The sequence below is a fragment of the Gekko japonicus genome, unplaced genomic scaffold, assembly GCF_001447785.1.
Source record: "Gekko japonicus isolate JY-2015 unplaced genomic scaffold, Gekko_japonicus_V1.1 scaffold135, whole genome shotgun sequence".
Classification (NCBI taxonomy): domain Eukaryota; kingdom Metazoa; phylum Chordata; class Lepidosauria; order Squamata; family Gekkonidae; genus Gekko; species Gekko japonicus.
In genome coordinates, this window is record NW_015175359.1 from 1356715 (window position 1) to 1378973 (window position 22259).

At 43.6% G+C, this 22259-nt stretch overlaps 1 protein-coding gene across 1 annotated transcript in view; it reads right to left on the reverse strand.

Annotated features, from left to right (window-relative positions):
- The window catches only part of CCDC64 (coiled-coil domain containing 64), a 90718-nt gene that overhangs the window by 23724 nt on the left and 44735 nt on the right, over positions 1 to 22259 (reverse strand). Inside the window, exons 4-6 of the mRNA XM_015425297.1 lie at positions 13787 to 13933; positions 5305 to 5484; positions 2493 to 2711 (exon numbers count right to left, since the gene is read on the reverse strand). Of these exons, the coding sequence (XP_015280783.1) occupies positions 2493 to 2711; positions 5305 to 5484; positions 13787 to 13933 (546 nt within the window). The remainder of the gene's footprint in view (positions 1 to 2492; positions 2712 to 5304; positions 5485 to 13786; positions 13934 to 22259) is intronic.

Sequence of the window (22259 nt, forward strand, 5' to 3'; positions counted from 1 at the left end):
GGCAGCAGCTCTGTGGTTCACTTGCTTAATACCCTGCCTGTCAGCCCATATCCCTGTACCTCTCTCTCTGCAGCCCCCTCTTTTTCTCACTAGCCAGGAGAAAATTAGCCTGCTTGCTTTCTTTCCAGCAGTCCACATGCTGCTGCTGCTGCTGCTGCTGCTGCTGCTGCTGCTGCTGGCACTCTGTGCAAGACAGACAATATTCTTCATACTGGGATTAGGGATCTGCCCTGTCCTACAAACCCAAAGTGGTCTCCTTCCTGTTCCTTGACTTTATCTGTGCCTTGCAAGCTGCAGTCAGTAGTGTGGTCAACATTCCAATCAGCTTCACAGAGAGGTGAGGAAGGGTCTTCCCATGAGATAGCAAGGCTGGAACACTGCAGTTGCTATAGTGACTGCAGTGGCTCATCCAGGTCTTGGGAAGGCCATCCCTCCTCTCAGGAGACATCCACGTCTTCAAGGCCCAGCTGAGGTGCCACAATCACTATGGTAACCACAGTGCATCCTGGTGGGTTTCATTGGAAGGCCCAGAATGTCTCCCAGGAGGAGTTCCTACAAGACACCTGGGCCTCCCAATGAAACCCACTGCAGCACTTGCAATTAGTTTAGTAGAAGTAGGGATTAATGGATGTGCGCTTTAGATTGGTTTAAATTACTCCTTATGGGTAGGACTAGAGTCCCTGCTGGTGTCCAGCTGTCTGTGATGTGGGACCTGCCTTGGGAGATCTACAAAGCTCAATCACATTCCCCATGCTATTCAGTCTCTAAGTACAGGCCTGTTTTTGCAAGGTATTGGAAGCAGAACAATGCTCCAAAAATCTAGAAATTTGAAGAAATGCTCCAACTTGAATCTCTGTGGATCCCTCTAATTAACTGGATAAATCAACAATATATGTAATAGGTTATGTGTTGCATATATTTACGGCTTGTTAAATAATTTTTTTAAAAGCAAAGGCCTTAGAGGAAAACATTTGTGGTTTTGTTACAAGTTGTCATCAACATGCTGATGACTCGTTTCTTTAGCCAAATCACCAGATGACACTGTAGAGATGCTGTAGAGATCTTGGACCACTGCCTGACCACTACCTGACTACAGCGGTTCAGTAGCTAAGAGTAAAGAAGGTGAAATTGAATTCTGGCAAGATGGAGGTAATGCTGGTTCAGAAGGCCAAGATTCTGAAGGACATGGTGCTTTCCACTTGCTGAGCCCAGGGGTGATACTGGATCCAGCTTTATTGCTGGAGAAGCAAGTTAATGCAGCTACAAAAAAAAAAAAGACATTCTGCACTTAACTTGGAAGATGGCTCCCTACCTTGATTTGACCAATCTGGCCATGTGGATCCATGCTATGGTTACCTCAAGGCTAGATTATTGTACTGCACTGTACATTGTCTGCCCGTAAAAACAACTTGGACCTTTGGGGCCCTAGCACCACTGCATTGTTTGTTCATTAGAGATATTTGCTGTTTGATTGAATTGTTTTTAGTCATATTTTGTAATCTGCCATGAGTCTCAGTGAGAACAGTAGGCTATAAATGAACAATAGCAACAATATCTGGATAATTCTACCCTGTAATATATACTGAAAGCTAGGTTCTGTGTAAAGCATGGATTGATGGTACTAGCTAACACAACACTGATATTAGATGGACAAGTCAAGGCTGCAGTGGGGAGAAAGGGAATGGATAAAGGCATAAAATGATACAAGCATAGAGGACACATGGTACAAGTCACAGAGGTGAGCATGAAAGAAGTGGATAAAAAGGCTCAAGCATAGATAAGCTTCTACCAAAAGGGGGGAATGAGGACAGCAAGAGATGATGCAGACAAAGCAGAGAAACAGAAAATTTTAAAAGGAGACAACTAGAAACTTGAAGTTGATCTCTCAAGTATGACAGGAACTCTGTGTAAGGGCTTAAGTGCGGTTGATATAGTCAATTGACATCCCAGGGTTCATTCTGACTCCCAGGGGATTCCCTCTGTCCCTGACTCAAGGGTACACCACACTCTAAATAAATAACAATGCAATCCCATTCATAGTTACTCCAGTCTAAGCCCACAGATGTCAAGTCTGCATAGGATTGCACTGTAAATCCATTGCCTTCCAGTAAGCAGAGACATGGGCAAAGGACACCATATTTCCCAGGGCCATCAGGAACAAACAGGTCTCCCCATGCTATGTGCCTGAATTTCTTACCACCCTGACCAAGTCACAATACATGAAAAGGTGCACAAGCAACTAAAGTGCATAAGGGCATAGTTCTACCAAGGCCTCTGTTGCTATTTAAATTGAGGGAATGGGAGATAAAGACCCCTTTGCACAAGTCTCGAGTTGGACATATGTCACAGTTGTTGACTTTACCATTCAAAATATGGCCCTTCTAAAAAGTTAGTTGCTGACCAGTGGCCAAGAACAGCCATTCTTAGTAAAGGTTTAACTGAATAGAACAGAGATGGGAAATCTGGCAGGTGCCCCACAAAATATAACTTACCGGGGAATCTGTGCCATCTATAACACTTTGTATCAGTCGCTTCAGCTCACTGAGAGCAGTGCGTAGACTGCCGGCTGGCACGTCTTTGGCTGATGAGGTTTCTGAAGATTCGTCCATGGAAGAGTCTGTGGAGACTGCAGAATCTGCACTGTCATTCCCTCTGAGGTGAGTGCACAAGTACCTGACCTGGCAGTAAGCTTCCCAGAGCTGGAGTCTCAGCTGCAAAGAGAGAATCCAGGCCACTCTGTGGTCATTTCAATGTGCCTTGTTTTTAGAAAACAATTCAACATTCCAAAATTGGAGAAGTTAGCACTGGGTCGGCAGGGCTTATATTCATAAGAACACAAAGCTTCCTTTCAGTTCTGGGTATGAGAGGGTCTTTTAAGTGGAGAAGCCTTGGGTGGATCCTAACAATCTATATGTAAGCAACCAGGTGCTCTACAACCAAAGTGTAAACTAGACAATTTTTTGAGAGTTGGGTCTGGGTCTCCCTGACCAAACGCTCTTACCATCAGCCACATGCTGCTGGGAGCTCATTTCCGATGCATGTGGGGCCCTAATTCAGATCTTGACTGTGGCACAGGGGGAGGAGGCTTCAGCTTTCCCCCCTCTGCACCCTTTTCCCAACCCAAAACAGCCCCAGGACGGTGCTTTTTGTCCTACTGGAAAACTATGTAACGTGCAGGGAGGACATAGAATATAGTAGATTCAGGTGGGTAACCATGTTGGTCTGAAGCAGCAGAACAAAGTTTGAGTCCAGTGGCACCATTAAGACCAACAAAGTTTTATTCTAGGCAGGGGTCATTTCCTGCAGGAGCACACAGGAGCTGAGCTCCGGCAGTAAAGAGCCTAGGGGGCGGGCACATGCAACAAGCCCCGCCCCCTGCTCCCAGCAGCCCTCGGTCAGAGCAAGAAGCAGCCAGGTAAGTTGCAGAGCTCCCCCCTGGCCCCCCGGTCCAAAAGAGTCCAGTGGCACCTTTAAGACCAAGTTTTATTCAGGTACAAGCTCTCCCTCCTTTGCGAGGACAGATCTCCACGTTCCCCCCCCCCCCAATAGCTAGCAATCCAAAAGAGTCCAGTGGAGCCTGAGCGGTGGGTGTTGCCTTCTGACACACTTCTGGTGATGTCAGGGGGTGTGGCATATGCAAATAAGCTATGCTAATAAGCTATGCTAATGAGCTCCTGCACCTCTTTTTCTACGAAATGACCCCTGATTCTAGGTATAAGCTTTTAAGACTTTGTTGGTCTTAAAGGTGCCACTGGACTCAAACTGGACAAAACCAGGGTTTTTTTCTGGGGGAATACACCAGAACGGAGTTCGGGAACCTCTTCAACAAAATTCTTTTTGTTTAAAAATGTATGAATTTTCATTATGCAGATTGAAAACTTCATTTCCCTCTTGAGAGTTCCAGCACCTCTTTTTCAAAAAAAGAAAAGAAGAAGAAGCCCTGTTCTACAGAATGTAGTAGGGAGCTTTGTAACAATCTCAGGGGTCTCTCCCTCTTTTTTTTTTTAAACCCAGTTTCTGGCCCTTACGGTCACAAACGTATATTTGAAGGTATATGAGCAATGCCTGTTGAAATCTAAGAGATGGCGGCAACCCCAGATTCCCAGTTTCCAAAGATCAGAAGCAAAGTTCTTGTGCCCCACATAGTTCTTAGTAGCACTCAGTCAATAACACTGGGGGAAATTACATTAAATAGTAAAAAGAGGACAATATTTCAAAACAGCAAAAAGCAATAAGATGAATAATCAAAGCCTGCACAATTGATACAAATAATAAAACTCAGATTTTCTTAAAGTTGATTTATATGAGTGCAGAGTACTTTAATTTATTTCTACTTTAGCACAGAGTGTACATGACCCCAAGAATGGAATACAAAAATGAGTGGACAGAGAACTTATTTGATTTTGAGACTCTCCGGGAGAACAGTCCATCAATTTTCTTGCAATTCAATAATTGTTGAATAAATCTGCACTGGCGCTCCTTGTCCTCCAGGAACATGGAGAGCTTCACGTTGAAATAAATAAGTAAATAGAAGACATTAAAAATGTATTGCATTGAATGTCAAAATTTATCAAAATGCAGCTTTTCCTGCCACAGAAATGCTCGTAGTGACTGGGGGAACTTAACCCTGCTTACTTATTGTCTGTTGTGCAGCTCCTTAGAGAACAGAGTTTCTCTCCAGGAATTAAAAAAAGTGGTACCACTGGGGAAAAGGGGAGGTAGTGGGGTAGAGGAGAGACTACATCTCCTGGTCTTTATAGAAGTTCCAGTCTTTGAAGTGGAAGGCTAGAACCAAGACAAAACTAATCTCTCTGCCAATATTCAAAATCTGGCAAAGTCCCCATTTTACTAATCAAATTTCAAATACAAAATTTTACTTCAGAATATGAAATCTGAGTGCTTTAGATTTGTTAGCATCTCTTCGTTATTTCCATTGTCTTTAAATATGGAATCTTATAAGCCATCCCCTCTCAAATACTGTTTAATCCTAAAACACCACCGTCAGATACTAAATGCCGTTATACACCAGCCACCCAATACTGTCAAATGTCATCGCATATTAATTATCAGTGCTAAATCACTGCATACCAACCATCAAATACTGCCAAACAGAACATATTGAAATCAAATATCATAGAATGTCAAGTTCAGACTTCTAATATTTGGCAGCGATTGTCTTATTGGGAGAATATTCAATGTAAAAATGTGCATAGCAGAGTTCTTGGGAGTAAATTAACTTTAGATATACCACTTCCTGTACTCTTTATAGTTCCTACAGCCCACTGGAGCCTGGAGTTTTGATACCTGTTCTCTCTCTTGCTCCAACTCCTCAGCCTCCATGCTTTGTTCAATCTCTGACAGCAAGGATGTGCTGGTCGAGTTGAAATTTTGGAGGCTTCTCTCCTCACTGAGTTCCTCCACTTTTAGCTGCAGCTGCCGATAAGACAGTCTCACCTCCTGAAGTTCCATCTGGCTCTGATGCAACTGCCATAGGAAATTATCAGACAAACACCAAAAAAAGAATCAAAAAGAAGAGAGAGATTAGCAAATCCAACTGATAATTGCATTGCTTCCTTCCACAAAAGGAAGAAGTACTGATTGCTCAGTCTAACCTAAAAGTCACACCCCTTCACGAAGAAACAACAGTGTCTATATCACTTCCCTGATCTGTACAGCAGCATGCTTGGCATTCAACAAATGCTAGAAGCAATTTAGCAGTGGTCTACAGATCAGATTTAGACCCTGCACTCTGAGTTCTGAAAGCAACTACAGACAATCTGGCCTGACAGTCATTCTAGGGTGATTTCCCACAAGCGCTGCTCCGCGCTCACTCCTCCCTTTTGCCCCGATGGTACGTGTCAATTTCACACAAGCTGCTGCGCGGCCGCATTTTGCCCTGCAGGATTGAGTAGCCGCGGGGGAAATCGCACGAAGCTGCGGGGCAAGATGTGGTCACGCAGCAGCTTGTGTGAAATTGACACGTACCATCGGGCCAAAGAGAAGAGTGAGCGCTTGTGGGAAATCATGGTCTATCTCTCCAGGAAACCAACTATAGCATGGGAAAAGCCAGGGTCAAGGGCTCTCTCAGTGAAAACTCACAGTATCCTTTCTGTCAGAGATCACAAGGCCTAAACCCTATGGGTCCTCAGGGCGGTTGCACACAAGCAACCAGCTAGTCCTCTTTTTCTTTGGGCCTTAGCTGAATTATAGTTTTTGGCCCAGCAACATCAGGTGAGGGTGACATTCAATCAGGACATGCTCTTCGAACAAGCCTCTAGAAAATTACCTCATCATCCCCGGCTCTCCTTCCCCCATCATACAGTCAGCAGGTTCTCATGAGAAGCTAATCACGCCACCTTCATCTCTGGCCTTGAAGATGAAAAAACTGTACAGGCCAAGAGACCAATCAGTAACACCTGCACTGCAGGATGAGCTGGGCACCCTTACTGTTCACATTAACCCTTGAGAGGAGGCCAGGGGAGCTTTGCCTCACACTTTCCAGTTTACAATCCCCAGGATTCTTTGTGGGAAGTTGGCACTGAATTGGTGTAAAACCAATACAAGCTTGCAGTATAGACACTACACAGATATATCCTATTATCAAAATGCCCAAAGTAGGTGATTTGGATTACTGTGTTATTTGCCTCTAATGGAATGGAATGCAACTGGTAAACTGTGTGGAAGGGGAGAAAACAGAGGGAGAGAGAGAACGAATAGGCTATCTTGGTGAGAAAACAGCAGAAGCTGGCAAAAAGAATGAAGCCAGCACTTTTATCAGTTTCCAAGGAAGTTGTGGGCTGGGTTGATATGCAGCAAAGGGGAGGCAAGGCACACTGCAGGAACAGTTTCATTTCTACATGCTCAGAGCTATAATTAAATCCTTAAGAATGGATTAACACCCAGTGCCTGGTGGGTGGCATTATCTCTACTTTAACAGCCGCGGTCCTTGATGAATTCGAGCTGTATGCCTAGACTCACCTGGAAACTCTGCTTCTGAAACCACCTACCCAGTCCACACATCCGTGTTCCTTATTTCACAACCACAACAAACCCAGTGATTATTAGTGCATACGAACAGGCCATCACAGATAGTAAACCCATATAAGGAATATTCATGCTATCTCCTGTGCTGTGCTTTTTTGTCGAGTCAGTCCAGATGTTCTGAAGCCAGCCGTCAAATCAGAGAAATGAAGAAATGTACATATTTATGTAAACCAGCTCTTGGACGACAGAGGCAACAGGATGGGTGCTCTGGCCCCTGTCATGAGCAAGAGGGCTGCTGCATCCTTTGCATAAGGTTGCAAACTCTGGGTTGGGAAATTTCAGGAGATTTGAGGGTGGAGCCTGGGGAGGGCGGGGTTGGGGGAGGGAGCTCAGTGAGGATGTGATGTCATAGTGCCTGTCCTCCAAAACTGCCGTTTCCTCCAGGGTAATTGAACTCTGGAGATCAGTTGTAATTCCAGGAGCTCTGCAGGCCCCACCTGGAGGCTGGTAACCCTACACATGCATTACTTCCAATTCAGCAAGGGAAGATCAGCCTGTCCCCAGACAGATGGACATTCCTGTGTACAACTCACTACTTCACCCTGGCCCTGTGACTTTCCTTCCTCTGTCTATTCTCTATACCTCCTTGGGCGTCTCCCCCTCCCTTTTTTTAATTGGGTCTTGCGTTCATTTTACCAGGAGCCTGTTTTGAACTTTAATTATTATGAGTCACTTTGGGAGAAATTAGTGCAATAAAAATATAATAAATAATGTTTCTGCCTCTGCCTGGTAAAGGCTACTTTGCAGAAAGTTCCTTGGAAAATTTATTAGGGACTGTGGTCTAGTCTACTGTGTATCGCTTGCTGAAATTAGGATCCCACTATGGAATTTTGCATAATTCAGTGTGTAGTGTTGATGTTTATGTTTTGCTTCAGTTCTGTTTTTAGACTTCTGGTTGGCTCTACAACCCTAATCCTATTGCATTGTTTACTGAACGTCTCACCCCTCGATTGTATTGACTCATTCTTTGTAATCCAACTTGAGTCCAAGTGAGAAAGGCGGGCTATAAATAAAATAAAGTAAATTTCAAAATCTGGCATGGCAAGTGTCCAGCCCCAGGAATCTTTCATTTTAGCAATTTAAAATTGGGCTGCCTCTGCCTCTATATCCTCTCATGACAAGAGATCAAGGATTGATTTTGCTGATCAAGATAAAAAGCTAATCTAGTTAACTATTCCAATTCCAACATCAGTCAGCAAGATTCCTCTGAATGCTCACAGTTGTCGATTATAAAGCATTTTTTTTTCTTTGTTTGTCCTCAGCATCTGGTGAAAGATGCAGATTCCTGGAAATCCTCAGTGACTGAGAGGGTAGGATTCAGACTCGCATCATCCCAGATGCAATCAGAAAGAAAATATATCATTTAAACCACTGAGCCACACCAATGGATTATGGTGCAGACTCCTTACTATTCTGCAGTATGTGGGACTATTTCTAAGGGACTTATCTCCAAGATTGTGAGGCTTATTCACACATTACACAACTGCATCACTTCATTATTGGAACTGAATCCTGACAAGAGGGAGGAAATGGTTGGGATGGCTGGGGTCTTGAAGGACTCTGTGCTTCCCGCTTCTGATGGGGTCCAGCAGACACTTGTCAACTCTTGTAAGAGCCTAGGGTTATAATGGATCTAGCACTATTGCTGGAGAAGCAAGTGAATGCGGCTGCAAATAATGCCCTCTTCCATCTTCACTTAGCCCAGAAGATGGTCCTCTGCCTTGACTCAGCTGATTTGGTCATGTAGATCCATGCTATGGTTATCTCAAGACTAGACTGCACATGGCTCTGCCCTTTAAATCAGATTGGAAACTCCAGTTGGGACAGAATGCCACAGTTTGGTTAATATCAAGCACTAGGTGGAGTTTGTTTCGGAGGGTAGCTGTGTCAGTCTGCAGTAAAACAACTAGATTCGAATCCAGTAGCACCTTAGAGACCAACAATGTCCCTGTTCAGCCGTAGGGAGCAATGGACCCCCAAGGGCTGAATCCCTATTCTCATCTCACTACAGGATTCTTATCTCACTACAGATACTAACTTTCTGCCCCCAAGGATTTTCCCTCTGCTGTAATCAAGCTGATTAAAACGTGCATTGTACCTCTGAATCTTGAGTTCCTTCTTTGCAACATCCCTCCCACCTTTTGACTGGGATGTAAGGACTCAGGGATCTCCATTCCAACTCATAGCTGATGGTGGGAGCTTTGACTCTCAAAAGCTTACCCCGAAAATCTTGTTGGTCTCTAAGATGCTACTGGACTCAAAGCTAGGAGTTTGCACATCACACCCATTCTGCAGACAATCCACTGATTAGTAACTAACCAGTTACTAAGGTTCAGTTTAGTACTGGTTATCACCTGCAAATCTCTTAATGGCTATGGACCCACATACCTGCAGGACCACCTGCAATACTGCTATGCTCTCCCATGACAACGGCCTATTACGCATGCACAGCTTACTCCAGAGAATCTGAGCAGTCAAGCCTTTAACCTTAACTTCTGATTCTGTGCCTACAGTATGCACCATTCCTTTTCTTCGGTGTATTTATTCTGCAGAGCTCTGTGCTGCCTTCTCATGCCACCAAGTTTGAACCAGATGGCACGAGAAGGCAGCCCAGCTGGGCTCACTCTGCATGTGGGGAGCTGATGGTTTCCAACAGGCACAGCTCAGTGCTGCATCCTCCTGCAGCCCAGTTGAAACTGGGCAGCGAGAGACGGGGCCCCACCGGGATTACTGTGCATGGAGCTGATGGCTCCACATAGGCATAACTATCCCACTACCTTCTCCCTCTACCCAGTTGAAACCAGGCGGTAGGAGAGGGCGGCCTAGCCGGGAGTTGTTTCTTTCTTTTTTTAATAAGCGGCATGAGATTAGCGATGGTCCCATATCATTGCTAGACTCATGCTACTTGTAAAAACATTTTTAATGTAAAACAATGAAGGACCTCTAGGGGCAGCAAAGGGCTGGAGGGGAAATCCAAGGGAATCTGTGTGCTTTTAAATTACCTTCGGTTTGGGAGAGAAACAAGGGGGAAATCGGCATAAAACCACTCTCAGAAAACCTGGGGAAACAGCGATAGGAAAGTGAGCTGAGTGCTAAAGGAGAGGAAACCAATGCAGAACAAAAAAGAAAACCTGACGGACATGCATGATGAAAGCAAGGCAAAACACCTTGCGTAATAGGCCAACGTCACTCATCTGAGCAAAGCTTTTTGAAAGTGCCACCATGCGAATGGGTAATATCAGTTCAAGTGTGCTTTCAATGGTGGTTCCCACCTTGTGGAAAGGCCTGCCAGAGGAAGACGAAGGCTCCCCTACTTTTATCATCCACAGAATGTTTAGGAGAGCATAATAGAACTGTAGTAGAACACCCCAGGAGGGCACCTTTACACAGTATATACTCAAACTGAATGCTAGTTTCCCCCCCGGATATACTAAAAAAGGGTTCATCTTACACGCACATACAAGTTACAGTTACGTCTAGTAATTTTAACAAATTGTTATAACTTTTTTGGAGGGTCATCTTACATTCAGGGTCATCTTCCTTTTGAGTAAATACAGTAACCAAATAGGATAGTAATAATTATTATGGGGATCACCTTGCTTTACTGCATGTCTCATCCCTTGTGATTCCACTTTCTGCATTATCTATAGCAAGATTCCTTAACCCTTTTTGAGTCTGTGGACACCTTTAGAATTCTGATACACGGTTGTGAGCACAACAACAAAATGGCTGCTGCAGGAGGAAGAGCCAATCACAAAGTGGCAGGGTGTAAGGGTATGCATAACTGTCACAGTAATTCTTCAATGTTTAAGGCAAAAGCTCTGCTTAATAGAATGCCTTTTAATTGGCATAGGTAATCAGAAGCCCTGCTGGACACAAGCCTCACTTGGCCTTGCTCCCTTTCTAACATCACGTGGCAGGCACCAGGAAAGGTGTTGGCGGATGCTGTGTTGCCCACAAACACCATGTTGTGGGGGTTTTTTTTGTATTTTTTTGTATTTTTGCGTGTGTGTGTGTGTGTACACCTGGAAGCCATGGTGACCTCTGGTGACTGACTCCTACTGGGGGGCTTGAAGGATATTCAGAGAGATGGCTGAACAAAGCCTGCCCCTGCCTCCTGCCTGCTGGTATTCCAAGGAGGTTTCCCATCCAAGTACTTGCCAGAGTCGACCCAGCTTAGCTTCCGAGATCTGACGAGATCGGGGTTGCCTGGGCTATCCCGGGCAGGGCGCCCACAGACACCATGATGAGATCTCTGGTTTATAATATACCTTCCCTTAGGCAGTTTTGCAGTTTGTATTGTTTTCTCATTCTGTAATTCTGCTCTTATTACATTGTTCACTGGTTGCTTTATGCTACCTCATTGTATAGTTTTCATTAGACTGATTGCACTGTTTTGTGTTCTGTGATCCAGCTTGAGTCTCAGAGAGAAAGGTGGGCTATAAATAAATAAACTGCACAGCTCTCACATATATAAGGTCAAGCACCCATGCCTACATCTCTTGTAAATATGTCATTTTGTCCTTGGTAAAAGTGACAATTCCTAATGCATGCAGGTTAAAAATATTTTGAAACTGGAGTGGCTAAAGCCTAGGGCTATGTGCGTACCATGATTTCAATGAAAACACAAAAAGGCTGCAGAACGTACAAGCTACAGAATCCAGAAACTCAGGTTTTTTCGTTTTTTAATATCAAGTTTCTAGCCCTCATGGCTGGAAAGATATGTCTGCAAAGTTTGTGAGCATTGCCTGGTGAAATCTGAGAACTAATAAGTGTGTAAAATTAAGGTACCCAGTAGATGTGGGGTGGCGGTAATAGGGTCCTGCTAATCTTCACACACACACCCATCACAACCTAACTAGAATAAAAGGTGCATAGTAGTAAATTATATACATAGAAAATATGCACCATGCATAATTCTCATAGGGTCCAATTCTTCTTGGCACAGAATGTAGATCATCTGGGGGACTTAGGAGCTTTTGAAATTGCCAAGTATGATCACTGGCAGATAAGATGCCATCGCATTTCTCTCTTTAGTCATCAGTAATTCAGCATAAGACAGACTAGTAAACTTCCTTAAGTTCCTTAAATGTCATTGTTAAGCCTAAAGAAAGAGCATGTTGAAAAATGTTGCTGACACAATGAACTGTGCTCCCCAGAGTCTCATCAAGTTGCTGACCCTCATGACTGTGGAGGTAAATGAAGGGAGGGGTATAGAGACAGTCTACAAAAGACAGCAGTATTTGCCCGTGCTCTGTGTGGCTACCTGTTTCTCATGACTTCAAGTCATGCATAAATGCCAAATCTACAACTTTCCCATCCCAGTAAGCTACAGAACTGATGTTAACTTGTCTGAGAACCAATGTCTGATAAATCGAGATTTACGTATCACAACTTCCAACTTTTTCTGGGTAAGCCCCAAGGAAAGAGAAGAAGAGCTGGCAGGTCTGCCACCCATCTTCCCCTGCTCATGCTGAGCCCACCTTAATGCGGTAGCTACACAGATCCTTAGCAAAGAGCACACACCCTACAGCTCAAACCTGCCCTCTGGCTGCATGCTAAATGGGAAGATCAACAGTGACAAGCAAGCGATCTTTCAGGAAAGCCAGTTTCCATCACTGACCTCACTGTGAAATCCAATGCCTCCCTGGAACACAGTTTGAAAGGCCCTTAAAGAAAACCAACCTATATAACAGCAAACCCAAGCTGGCTGCTGAATGTATGCTCAGCTGAACCTGCATCCAATCCCAGATCACACCAGATGCCCAACAAGGATGCTTGTATTATATCGATATTTTGCTAATACAGGTGTAGTGAGCAGCTTCTACAGGGAATGGCCAGATGAGAATGAAGCAGGATGATGAGGAATTCTGGTTGCTAGGGAGATAGGAGAATGTGAGGTAGGGGTGAGCGACTGGTGAGGGAAAGTGACAGCTGGGAAATTTCAGGAGAGGAAAGGATGCTGCAGGCCAAGAGGAAACTCTTTGAAGAAGTTGTGAAGAGGATAAGAAAAATATTGAGCAAACCACTACAACCCGGACAGTGGACTACGCAGCCAAAAAATGGGACCCCCATGAGCTGAATAAACAACAAAGCAAGGGGTAAGCTGAGAGTCCAAAGCTGACCAGGAGTTTGTGAACAGCTGATAAAATAAACAGTGGCAGACAGAAAAACTTTGAAGTTCCAAAAGAGCCACCTTGAAGTGATGGTAGAATAAGACTGATCAACCCCATTCTATGCAAGCGTACAAATAAGGATTCGGAATTTGAAAAGGAGCTGTTATTTGAGTGTATACGGATACCTAAATAGCACGTAATTATATTTAATTGTTAGATTAAGTAAATAATGTTGTTTATCCAATCATTTTGTTTTAATACTCTTAAATAAATCAATTGGCCTTTGTCACATTATACATTAAAAGTGTGCCTTGTGCTCCCACAACCCACGCTGACAGGGTTTGAACACTCACCAGCAAAATAAGGGAAACCTAAAAAAAATTATTTGCTCTTGACAAATTCACGCTTTACGTTTCTAGGTTTATATTGACAATCATTATGTTCCCTTATGGCTGAGGATACCCTACAGTTCCCAAGGAGCCCCACTGTGCAGATAGCTGAAGCTCCATATTGCCTTGTTTTTGAAATGGCGATGTAATAGCCTTGCTTTTGGAAACCTTTCTTTCAGCTCCTTTTGCTTCTCACCAAGCCCCCCTTTGCCCCTTCTGCATTTCTGTCCCCCTTACCTGCATGTCCTTCTCATGGCTTTGTCGTTCCAGGATTAACACTCGGTCTTGAAGCTCCTCCACCGTTCCCTGAAGGAGATTATTTTCCTCCATCATGGCACTGAGGCGACGCTCTAACTCCTGCTTCCTATCCGTAAGCATCTTGATCTGGGAGGAAAGAAAAGGAACCCCCAAATAAGCCACAGTTGAGGTTTCTCGATCTGAAGATGAATTCCCAGGTTTAGGAAAGATGGAGGAAAAATTGGTGAGAGCCTGCACCTGAAAGCAGAAGCTGGCACGACTTGGAACAGAGGAAGAGAGTAAAAGAAACTTGCCTGGAGAGGAGTGGGAGGAAACTCTAGAGAGCTGGAATGTGTGTTGCCAGGCAAAGGGGAGGGAGGGAAGGAGAGGAAAAGTCAGACCACTGTGTTCTCTGGAATTCCCAAGAGATAAAGCCAAGAAAGGACGCCCTGCCCCTCTCAGTCTGCTAAAGGATCACCTTGCTACACATCAGAATTCAAAGGTTGTGCAACACACAGGTTGATCATTTCCACACTGGACCTTTTAAGCAAATGAAGGAAACTGGGAAACTCCGTGCATGCACAGGTAAAACGTAAGAATTGCCTTGCTAGATTCAATTAAGGTCCATCTAATTCTGTCTCCAGCAAGTTGCTTCCAGAGGTTCACAAGCAGAACCATAAAGGTGACACCCCCCCCCCCCCCGCCTTTGGTATTCAAAGGTATATTGCCTCTCCGTAAGTGGAAGTTTCATTTAGGTACTACATTTCCGTGCCATTGGTAGACTTCCATGATTTTTTATTTTAAAATGTTAATGTTTTATGATGGAATGCTGTAAACTACTTTGGAGGAAGTTTTAGAGGAAGGATGGGACACATTCTCGGGGGATAGCTTGTTTTAGAGCCATCTAGGTTAGAGGCCATCATCACATCCTATGGCAGTGAATTTGACAATTTAATTATACACTGTACAGAGCACTTCATTTTGTCAGTCTCAGACTACTGCCAATTAACTTTGCCGAGTAACCCCAAGTTCTGCACACGTTTTTTTACTGAAATAATTACTTCTGTGGTAACCAATTTGCTTTCTCCACAAAAGGCAATTACTCTATTTGCATTCTTTGTTTACTTCTACTGGGGATGATGCTCACATACTACATCACTTCGAGTAAGGACAAATGATGGGGGTTACATTTGATAAGGATGCTTTTGAAAGGAAAGAAGGAGCTCATCTGTTCACACTTTCCCCTTGCCATCTGGATGTTCAGATATCTTACTAGATCATTCAGGAATAACTAAAGCAAATTTCTTACCAAACTACCACTAGAGAAGTTTCAGAGCATAACAGAGCCAGTTTGGTGTAGTGGTTAAGTGCACGGACTCTAATCTGGGAGAACTGGGTTCAGCCCCGTAGCTAGGGAATTCTTTGGGAGGGGGCCTCAGGGAGCCCACCAGCTAATTAAATGAAAGTATAGTGCAGGTGGTAAATTGGAGCACTTTGGGGGCAGCCCGGGAGGGAGGGGCCCCAGAAGAAACACTAGGGGGCCGGGCCCTGTGGGCCCCATGTTAGCTACGGGCCAGACTGGGTTTGATTCCCCACTCCTCCATTTGCAGCTGCTGGATGACCTTGGGCAAGTCATAGTTCTGATAGAGCTGTTCTTGAAAGAGCAGCTCTGGAAAGAGCTCTCTCAGCCCCACCTACCTCACAGGGTCTCTGTTGTGGGGAGTTTGTAAACTACTCTGAGATTCCTTCGGGTAGTGAAGGGCGGGGTATAAATCCAATCTCCTCTTCTTCTTCTAACTGTATTGGTCTGTAATAGAACAGCTAGATTCAAGCCCAGAAGCACCTTAGAGATCAACAACATTTGGGGGTATCAGCTTTTGAGAGTCAAAGCTCCCTAAGTTTATATCCTCAAGATCTTGCTGTTCTCTAAGGTACTACTGGACTTGAATATAAATGTACCACTAGAGAAATATGTGAATCCTGGAGCCTGCCTATAGTGGCTGATTAAGACACCAAAGCAGCAGTTTTCAGAACTCAGAAAGCCAAGGCACACTTCACCCTAAATTAAAATGGGAGGCTTTACTCCTTTAGCCCAAAAGGCATACTTTTAGACAGGGCTTTTTTTGTAGAAAAAGCCCAGCAGGAACTCATTAGCATAATAGGCCACACCCAACAGCAGACACTCATTAGCATATTAGGCCACACCTTGACAGCACAGCACATTAGCATACTAGGCCACACCCCCATGTCACCAGAAGTGTGGTCATCCAGCCACACCCACCTTTTGCTTCTTATTCTGTTTACCTTATTGTCAAAACCCAGAGTTATTTTTTTGTAGCGGGAACTCCTTTGCATGATAGGCCACACACCCCTAATGTAGCCAATTCTAATGAGTTTCTGCTGTTGGGTGTGGCCTATTATGCTAATGAGTTCCTGATGGGTGTGGCCAAATCAGGAGCCAGCCGGAACTCCGTTCCTGTGCGTTCCTGCCCAAATATAGCCCTGCTTTTAGAGTATATCTGCCCTTGCAAGAGTCCATCCCTTTTTCTGCAGAAGTCACTGATCTGGGCTCAGCTCCTGCCTGAGAGGGAGCAAACTCAAACCAATGACCCACGCAAAACATGGATGGGCACCCATCTCAAAGGGAAGTCTGTTGTATTTCTGCACTGGACGTGATTGAAGCAATCCCTTGAAGCAATCCCTTCAAATGCAGAGATTCACTTACAAAAGATTCTGATTGGAAGAACAAAGGCTCTGTCTTATAAGTCCTGAGGAGAAATCAGTCATAGTTTTGGAATAAATTGTCATCAATATGTTGATAACACCCAGCCCTAAATTTCTTTAACCAAATCACCTGGTGATGCTGTAATTAATTAATTAATTATCATATGGCATTGTGTGTAGAATAGCCAGGAGATCCTAAGATTGTCTGGCAGCCAGAAGTTCTTCAGCATTGTGCACCACAATGTGGTGAGATAAACTTGTTTTGAAGGCAAGAATCCTTTCAGAGGTGGTTTGCCATTGCCTGCCTCTGTCACGACCCTAGTATTCTTTGGATATCAGTATGGACAGGCACACAGAAGTAATGCACTAAGAAATGCCATGTATAGACTTCAATAAAATCATCTAAAAATAATAGACAAGTTTTTGCCATGTTTAGACAGCAGGTGTATGAAAGACCAGAAGTGATGTTAATGATGGACCTAAAACTTTCTGGGCAATTGCTACTACAACCCCTTTACCAGCTGCTCAGTTTCTATAAGATTTTTTTCCTCCCACCAGTAAAGGTACTGTAAGAATCAGGCAGATTTTCTTCCAACAAAGGTGTGGGGGGGGGAGTGAAATTTACAACATTCCCAGGCTACCCAATGCCTATGCAGGGATTCCCCCCCCCCATTTCATACCCCACCTCTCCCTAGTCTATCTCCCTAGATAAATACTAAGTCACCAGATATTAGTCAGGACTTTCTGATAATCTTTCCGGAAGCTCTTTTCAGGACACGGAGGTCACAATGTTCCTCCCCTCAACCCCCCCCCCCCCCAAGCCACATTTCACTAAAGATATGAGGTAGCACAATACAAAATGCAGACAGGAATTTGCTGACTAGTCCAAAGTGTTCCGAGCTTTAAAAATATTTTACTACAGGGATAAAGCTCAACTTAAATGTGTCATATTCTTTTTGTGCCATCCTCAGCTGTGGTGGCTCAGAGGTTAAGACGCTGAGCTGCAGACCAGAAGGTCTGTCGTTCAGCAATTCGAGACCCTAGTGCAGTGTGATGGAGTGGCCCCAGCTCCTGCCAACCTATCAGTTCAGAAGCAAGAAATTGCAAGTAGATAAATAGGTACCACTTTGGTGGGAAGGTAACAGTGTTCCATGCGCCTTGACGTTTAGTCATGCCGGCCACATGACCACGGAAACGTCTTCGGACAGCGCTGGCTCTTTGTCTTGGAAACGAAGATGAGCACCGCCCCCTAGAGTCAGATTCGACTAGCTTTCGAGCAAGGGAAATCTTTACTTTTACCTTTTTAAGCATTTTTTAAAGAACTTAAGTCCTACTGAGATGCATAAATCTTGCTCTCTAGTAAGTAAGCCTTAGTATGATTTCACAAGTGTCACTTCAAATGTTTTCAAGTCCCCAATAATGCTGTTTAATTGAATGATGGTCAAGCAGGAAGATGGATTTAAAAATCACATCTTCATACTATTGCTTTTTGTGTCGCCTGTGAACTCTAGTACGTTTATACTCTTTATAGTCCTCCACTTTTCCATTGCATTGTATGAAGAAGAAACTATTCTTTGGTCATCAGAGATGTCCAAGAAGGGATTTCATTTCCTATAATCATCTTTCCATATCCCAGGAAACTTTTTATCCATCTTTATTCTGGCCTTCCACCAAGGAGCTGGGGGCAGCCTTCTCTCCCCATGTTATCCTCACCACAATCAGAGGGGCTCTCTATTTTCCATATGACCAAATACTGGGTATAAGCAGCAGAGGACAGCTGCCTCACCAAGAAAGCACAACAGAATTTCCTTAAAGCACCCAGTTGACCATTGGCAAAAGAGAGGTTGCTGAGCTAGATGGTATGCCTGTACACGTACATTCTCTTGTTGTGACTCCCACCTTGTGGAATAGCTTGCCTAAGGAGGTTAGGAAGGCTTCCACACTTCTATCGTTCTACAGAATGTGCAAAACTGATTTCAGGTCATTTGTTCAGGAGTGCATTTTTGTAAGCAGAGCATAGTCGCAGTATAATAGAACAGTCCAGGACGTGCTTTCTATGGAGGAATAGGATTGTAGTCCATTGCACTATTTAATATATAGATCATCCTGGTTTCACTGCATCGTTTTCGACCTTTGTAATCTAATTTCTGCAGATAACAGGGTAGCACTGTAGAAAATGATTCACAAAGTTACTTGGATAAATTATTAGGGACTCCGGTCTATGCTCCTGTGTGTAGTTTGATGCAAACGGGATCCTACCATGTAATTTTGCGTCATAAAATGTGTCACATTAACAAGTTGCTTTGCTTCAGTTCTGTCTGTTAAATTTCTGGTTGATGCTACAACCCAAATCCAGTTTCACTGTTTACTGAATGCCCCATCCTGTTGATTGTGCTGACTCGCTCTGTGTAATCTGCCTTGAGTCACAGTGAGACAGGCAGACTATAAATAATGTAAATAGATTGTTTATTGTAAATCATGCCTGAGACATTCTTTAATCCTAGTCTTATTGCACTGTTTATTGGATGTCTTATGCTGTTTGGTTTAATTGTTTTTCTGCCTGCTAATCCACTTTGAGTCTCAGTGAGAAAGGAAGGCTACGAATGGAGTAAGAAGACAAACAAACAAACAAACAATGCATTACGTCTGATGTAACAGATGCCATGTTTCTAACATGGTACGCGCTAAAATAAAGCACACCTTGTCAACGTACGCATACAAAGTCCCCAAATCCGCTTGCACACCAGCCAAGGCAAAGGCTTATGAGGAAGTCAGTGACCCAAAAAGGCCAGAGACACATGAAAAGCATGACAAGCGAGGCATGCAAAATGGGAGCCGATGGGCATGCACTTCAAATCCAGTGAAAGCTTCTGTACTTACTTCAAGGATTTGCTGCTCCACAATCAAGTAAAGAGGGAAGAGGGAACAGGGAAAGGGGGGAAAAATGGGACAAGTCACAGTTGGTGGGGGAAACAAGAAATTGACGTACATACTTTAAGGCAACAATCCATCTTCTAAAATTGAAACTTCACCCCCACTCCTTCAGACACTCCTTCAGGGTTGAAACTTGGCTGAGAAAAGTAACTCCAGTAAAAAAAAAAAAAGCCATGTGTAAAGAAGCCCTTGTTATTTACGACTGACAGTGAACATATGGAGCTTTAACAGTCCACTCTGGCCAACAGGGGTTCTCCAGGGTAAAAGTATTCCAGTTCTACAGCTTGAAATCTCTTTTTAACTAGAGATGCCAGCAATTGAACCCTTGACTTTCCGTATGTGAAGCATGTGTTTTACACATGGAACTAGTACTAGTGCTAGACTAGATTATCTCACTATATATTTTTGTTTCTACTGCATTATTCTCTGATTTTGTGATCCAGCTTTATTACATTGTTTGTTGTTCTTCATACAGTGTTTCATTGCATTGTTCTCCAATCTTGTAATCTTCCTTTATTGTATGTTTCAACACATGTACTCTAATTCTACAGTCCATATCTACTGCATTGTTTGTTGCGTGGAGTATATTGTTCTTAACACAATATTTTAAACTGTGCAGTCTGCTTTGAGTCTGAGTGAGAAAGGTGGATGTAATTTATGATGTAAATAAACTCCTCTTCAATGAAGTGCTAGTCAACTTTTCCCTGAGGAATCAATGACACAGGGTTGGATCCTACCAGCTTTCCAGCTGGCAAAACAGCAACAAGGGGCCCCTTTTAACATAAAAAGGATTATGGGTTCCAGATGGACAAAAGGCATGTGGGGTCCGAGCTGTGAGCGGGAAGAGAATTGAGCGAGACTGAGCAAAAGTGCTTGTCAAATCCAAGCCACAGTCATTTCCAGATCACCTGGACATAACAAACAGCAGCTCATTTGCTTCTTATTGGTTGCTTTAGTGTATAGCTAGCTCAGCTGCACCCAGAGTCCTGGGACAGTGTGGACCCGTCCCCCCTGCTCACCATGTCCAAGTATCACCTCCACATGTTCATTTGTGCGCAAATGAAAACTTGAGCTGAGCTCCATTCTTTCTAAACATCTTTCTTACAAGCAAAGCTGTGGATAACTTTCTTTTTAGTCACAACTTTACTTTGTAGGGCTGCCAGCAGGCAACTTTCCCAAGCTTATATGGAGATAATGGTGTATGCTAGTGCCTTCTATTTTACTTATTATAATTTTACTATTTTAACTGTTATTTGCATTTAGGATTTCAGTTGATACCATCAGTGTTGGCATCACTGGGTGAAAACACACACACAAATGTATTTGGTAGCTGAGTCCAGCCTGGTAAGCAAAGGCAGAACCAACCAGAAAAAATAGAGGGAGATTTGCTGCACTGTCTGATCCTCTTGTAATCTCTCCTTCTATTATGGTTCTGTCCAATGGGCTTGACCTAAAGTGGCATGCCCCAGCAGAGCCAGGGCCTAGGCAAGAAGGGGAAAAAAAGGATAATGTAGATATTTCCTTAATGGGCTTAAAGCTTTAGAAGATAGCTCTTTCCAAGGACCGATCAGGGCCAAGAAGAGGTTAACTCCCTCCTCCCAACTGTCTACATGTGAAGAAAAAAACAGTCTAGGAGAGAAAAGAGAAAGAAGCAAACAGATACAGCTGTGAGTTGGCTCAAGCGCTCTGGGGATGCAGACTCATTCTCTCTGGAAATCTGATAGAGGACAGTGAATCTCCTGCCCTGCAGAGGTGCCCCTTTGTCTCCATCCATTCTCTACTTGAACATTGGTCAGTAAAGCAAATCTTACAAAATGCCAAGCATCCCCAGTGCTTTCTCTTGTAAATCAGAACCAATCCAGAGAAGCACTGCCCCTGGAACTCCTCACTGCTCAAAGAAGTGAGGAAAGGGTTACATGCTAGTAGAGAAAATAAAGTATTTTATGTTTAGCTCTAGATGAGAGAAAAAATGGGCGTGGTTTTTTTTTTAACCAAAACCTAAAAAGGCCACAACATACCCTTTTGTTCCAAAGGTAAATTATCTCCATTCAAGAATATGGATCAAACTATACACAACGTTGACAATCTGAAATCAGACCTTTGGACATGTATTTTAATATGGCACTGGGATAGGAGTATTAACCCTCTGCCATTGTTCCTCCAAACTGCCCCTTTCTAAAGGGGGTATATGAGCTGTTAGGGGAGGGGAGGAGAGATATAAGTACTTGTATTATTCCCTACTGAGGCTAATAGTAGTTGGGGGTGGGGATTCTATTGCAGAAATGGCAATAGTGGGCAGAAGAGCTGACCCTCCCCAGTGCTGTGCCCCTGATCTAAAGCCCACCCCCTTGCAGCTGCTTTTTACTATTCAAGCACATGTTCAGAGATCCACTCAAAGATCCCCAAAGTAACACACAGTTTGGCATGAATGGTTCTCTCATTTCTCATTAAGAAACAATGCTAGGATAATTATCAAGCTTTATGAGCCAGCTATCTTCTTCTCCATAGAGTCTGATGGCGTTCTGTGTGAAATAATTTCTGAAAATGTGACTTTTCTACAATTCAGAAACTGCATTATGAGACACAAATCTGTGTGTTTCAGTTGTCTCTCTCACACACAGTATCTCACTCCTGTCACTAAAACACACCGAATTTCAAAATATACATGCAGTGTTTTCACAGCCTGGCTTACTGTCTTTAAGTTAACATATATGCAAATTGCTGGGTTTTGTGAATTTTGACAATTTTAATGTATTTATTGTTTTATCTATTTTATCGTTTTATCTATTTTATCTATTTTATCTTGAGCCAGTTT